Source organism: Otolemur garnettii, unplaced genomic scaffold, assembly GCF_000181295.1.
Source record: "Otolemur garnettii isolate 467f Iridium unplaced genomic scaffold, OtoGar3 scaffold00383, whole genome shotgun sequence".
Taxonomy (NCBI): Eukaryota; Metazoa; Chordata; class Mammalia; order Primates; family Galagidae; genus Otolemur; species Otolemur garnettii.
Genome location: NW_003852778.1, coordinates 158,019 through 161,826, shown reverse-complemented (window position 1 = coordinate 161,826; position 3,808 = coordinate 158,019). Strand labels below are relative to the sequence as shown.

Sequence of the window (3,808 nt, the reverse complement as noted above, 5' to 3'; positions counted from 1 at the left end):
TCAGAATTCTCAGTGGGGCTTGGTGCCTGTAGCCCAGTGGTTACGGTGCTGGCCACACACACATTAAGGCTGGCGGGTTCAAACCGAGCCTAGGCCACCTAAACAACAACGTTGAAGAAACTACCTGAGCCACAGGCGTGGAGCCACAATATTTTGTCTTTGATTTCAGCTCCCCCAATCAGTTTTATAAACTATAGTATCATTCCCTTCAGCACTCTCTCTCATGCGAGACATAACCTATCTTTAGAAAACCTCTGAAAGCTTGGTGCCTATGGCTCAAGCGGCTAAGGCGCCAGCCACATACACCTGAGCTGGCGGGTTTGAATCCAGTCTGGGTCTGCCAAACAACAATGATGGCTGCAACAAAAAATAGCCAGGCATTGTGGCAGGCGCCTGTAGTCCCTGCTACTTGGGAGGCGGAGGGAGGAAAATCACTTGAGGCCAGGAGTTAGAGGTTGCTGTGAGCTGTGATTCCATGGCCCTCTACCCAGGGCAACACCTTGAGGCTCTGTCTCAAAAATAAATAAATAAATAAAAGTAAGCCCTGAAAAGCCAGTAGAGTTAATGCAGGTCTCTATTTTTCTTTTAAGGAAAAAGTTTACTTTCATATGGACAGTGCTGTTTTCAGATGGGAGAATGTCTGTGGTCTATAAGTAGAATAAACTTTTCTTCCCATTTTTCCACCTTTTGTCATTATCATTTTTTTTCTTATTTTATTTTGTATAGTTATATATTCTTGAGGCAGAGTGTCTTTCACCACAGATAGAGTGCTATAGTATTATAATTAACAGCAACCTCAACCTCCTGGGCTCAAGAAATATTCTCACCTCGGCTTCCTGAGTTGCTGGGACTGTAGGTGTCTGCCACATGCCCCACCAATTTTTTTCTATTTTTGGTATAAACAGGGTTACACTCTGGCTCAGATTGCTCTCAAATGCCTGTGCTGAAGCATTCTACTCACTCATTCTCCCAGAGTGCTAGGTTTACAAACATGAACAACTGCACCCAGCCTGTATATACTTCTTCACATCGTACTCACCTGGTGGACTGAAAATTCTCACTTGCTTTTATAATCGCTAAAATGCAGTATATATTTCTTACTTTTGGTATCTCAAAAATTATGAGGGCATGTGTCCTGTACTATGCCATATTGCTACTGTGCTTGTCATAATTTTAAAGATAAAGTTTATAATGTATATTTATTCAATTGTGATGAAACTCAATGACATAATTTTGTGTTTTTAAATTTCTCTCAGTTATAGCTAATAATTCTACCCAGAGCAATTCACAAGTGCTGGGCGTGAATATTTTATTGCCAGAGATAATCCTGAGAAGATATGAAAATGATAGCCCTGAGAATTTAAACTCAATAAAAGACTGGGATAGGGTGTATGAGTATAAGCAGCAGAAAGTATGTTACAATGGACTAGACGAAAGTTTAACAGCTATGCATGGTAAAAATCTACCAATGCAGTAAAGGTTTCAAAGTTGTCAGAAAATTATCAAATGTATATAAACACAAGATGATATATACCAGGGAGATAACTTTTGAGTGTAAAAAATATGGGAAAGCCTTAAATCTATGGTCAAACTTTGGTAAACATAAGATAACCCATTTTGTGGAAAAGAAGTACAAATGTAAAGAATGTTGCAAAGTCTTTAAATCTCGCTTAAGACTGTCTAAGTGCAGGGGACTTCATACTGCAGAGAAAATCTCCCATTGTGAGAATGATGACAAGTGTCTTAGCTATAAGACAATTTATAATACAGAGAGACCCTACAAATGTAAAGAATGTGCCAAAGCCTGTAACAATTACTCAAACCTTTTTGTAGATCAAAGAATTCATTCTGGAGAGAAACTCTACAAATGTGAAGAATGTGGCCACTGCTTTAACAATTCCTCACATCTCTCTGTACATAAAAGAAGTCATTCCGGGGAAAAACAATATGAATGTGAAGAATGTGGAAAAGCCTTTAACTACTCCTCACACCTTTCTCGACATAAAAGAATTCATTCTGGGGAGAAACCCTACAAATGTGAAGAATGTGGAAAAGCCTTTAGCCAGTACTCAAATCTTTCTGTGCATAAAATAATTCATTCTGGAGAGAAATCCAACAAATGTGAAGAATGTGGCAAATACTTTAAGAATTCCTCAAGGCTCTCTGTACATAAAAGAATTCATTCTGGGGAGAAACCCTACAAATGTGAAGAATGTGGCAAAGCCTTTAACGATTTGTCAAGCCTTTCTGTACATAAAAGAATTCATTCTGGAGAGAAACCATACAAATGTGGAGAATGTGGCAAATCCTTTAACAATTCCTCAAAGTACTCTATACATAAAAGAATTCATTCTGGGGAGAAACCCTACAAATGTGAAGAATGTGGCAGAGCTTATAATGATTCCACAAGCCTTTCTGTACATAAAAGAATTCATTCTGGAGAAAAACCATACAAATGTGAAGAATGTGGAAAAGCCTTTAACCAGTACTCAACCCTTTCTGTACATAAAAGAATTCATTCTGGAGAGAAACCCTACAAATGTGAAGAATGTGGCAAAGCCTTTAACAATTCCTCACATCTCTCTGTACATAAAAGAATTCATTCTGGGGCAAAACCCTACAAATGCCTAGTATGTGGGAAAGCATTTAATTATTACTCAAATCTTTCTAGACATAAAAGAATTCATTCTGGGTAGAAACCCTACGAATGTCCACAATGTGGCAAATTCTTTAACCAGTACTCAAACCTTTGTGTACACACACAAAAAAAAAATTCATTCTGGAGAGAAACATTAAAATATGAATAGTGTGGCAAACCCTTTAACTCAGGTTCAAACCAGTGTGTAAAAAAAAAATAATAAGACAACACGGAAACCCTAGAAATATGAAGAATGTGGCAGTACCTTACTTGGTGTTCATAACTTACTAAGCTTATAAGAACTTACACTGGAGAGACATCCTGTAACCATGAATGGTGTGGTGATGCACTTATCCAGAGCTCAAACTTTACTACACGTAAGAAAATTCATATTAGAGAGAAATCTTACAAATGAGAATAATATGGCAAAGGTTTTAACTGATTATTGTCTTTTAGTAAACATAGATTATACTGGAGAAAAATCACAGTATGACAGTGTGAGGAAGCTTTATGCCAGTAATCGCAGTTTTCTGTACACGGTAGAATTCATGTTGAACAGACATGCCAAGAATGTGAAGAATGTGACAAGTGTTTAACTTCTGCTCAAATTGTTCTCTATATGAAATTTATGACAGAGAAAACCCCTGCAAATGTGAAGACAGTGTTGAATCTTATTCATAAAGATATTCTATCTGTGTGAGGAATATTACAGTGTCTTTACATATTTCTCATGCTTTTCCAATCATAATTCATATGGGAGAAATAGTCAACAAATGTCAATCATTTCTTAAAGTTGTGTTTATCCTGTTTGGTAGGGCTAAGGAGAAACAGGAGCAGATGATTCTAGGAGATCCCTTCTCCATAATAAGAGGAACAAAATTACCAGAGTGGGCTGCCAAGAAAAGCATTTCAGGAAGGTTTTCAAAAACTGAACTGATGTTTGCTCTACAAAAATGACTCTCAGAAGTGGAGATAATGGCCAAGGCCACAAAAAGGGATCTTAGAGCACGCATACAAGTAAGGTGACAGTAGCCTCAAGTGACCCATTTTCATAAACAGTAAAATTTTCACCACTTTTTTTTTTGAGACAGAGCCTCAAGCTATCCCCCTGGGTAGAGTACTATGGCTTCACTCCTCACAGCAACCTCCAACTCCTGGGCTCAAGCGAGT

General features: G+C 37.8%; 1 protein-coding gene across 1 annotated transcript; it reads left to right on the top strand.

The window, feature by feature from the left end:
• Positions 1-1,312: 1,312 nt before the first annotated feature.
• On the top strand, positions 1,313-3,234 carry LOC100963496 (zinc finger protein 664-like). The gene is given in 2 exon segments (XM_023509124.1): positions 1,313-2,721; positions 3,095-3,234. Coding segments are annotated over 2 exon segments (1,410 nt in total). The 5' UTR covers positions 1,313-1,451.
• The last annotated feature ends 574 nt before the right edge of the window (positions 3,235-3,808 follow it).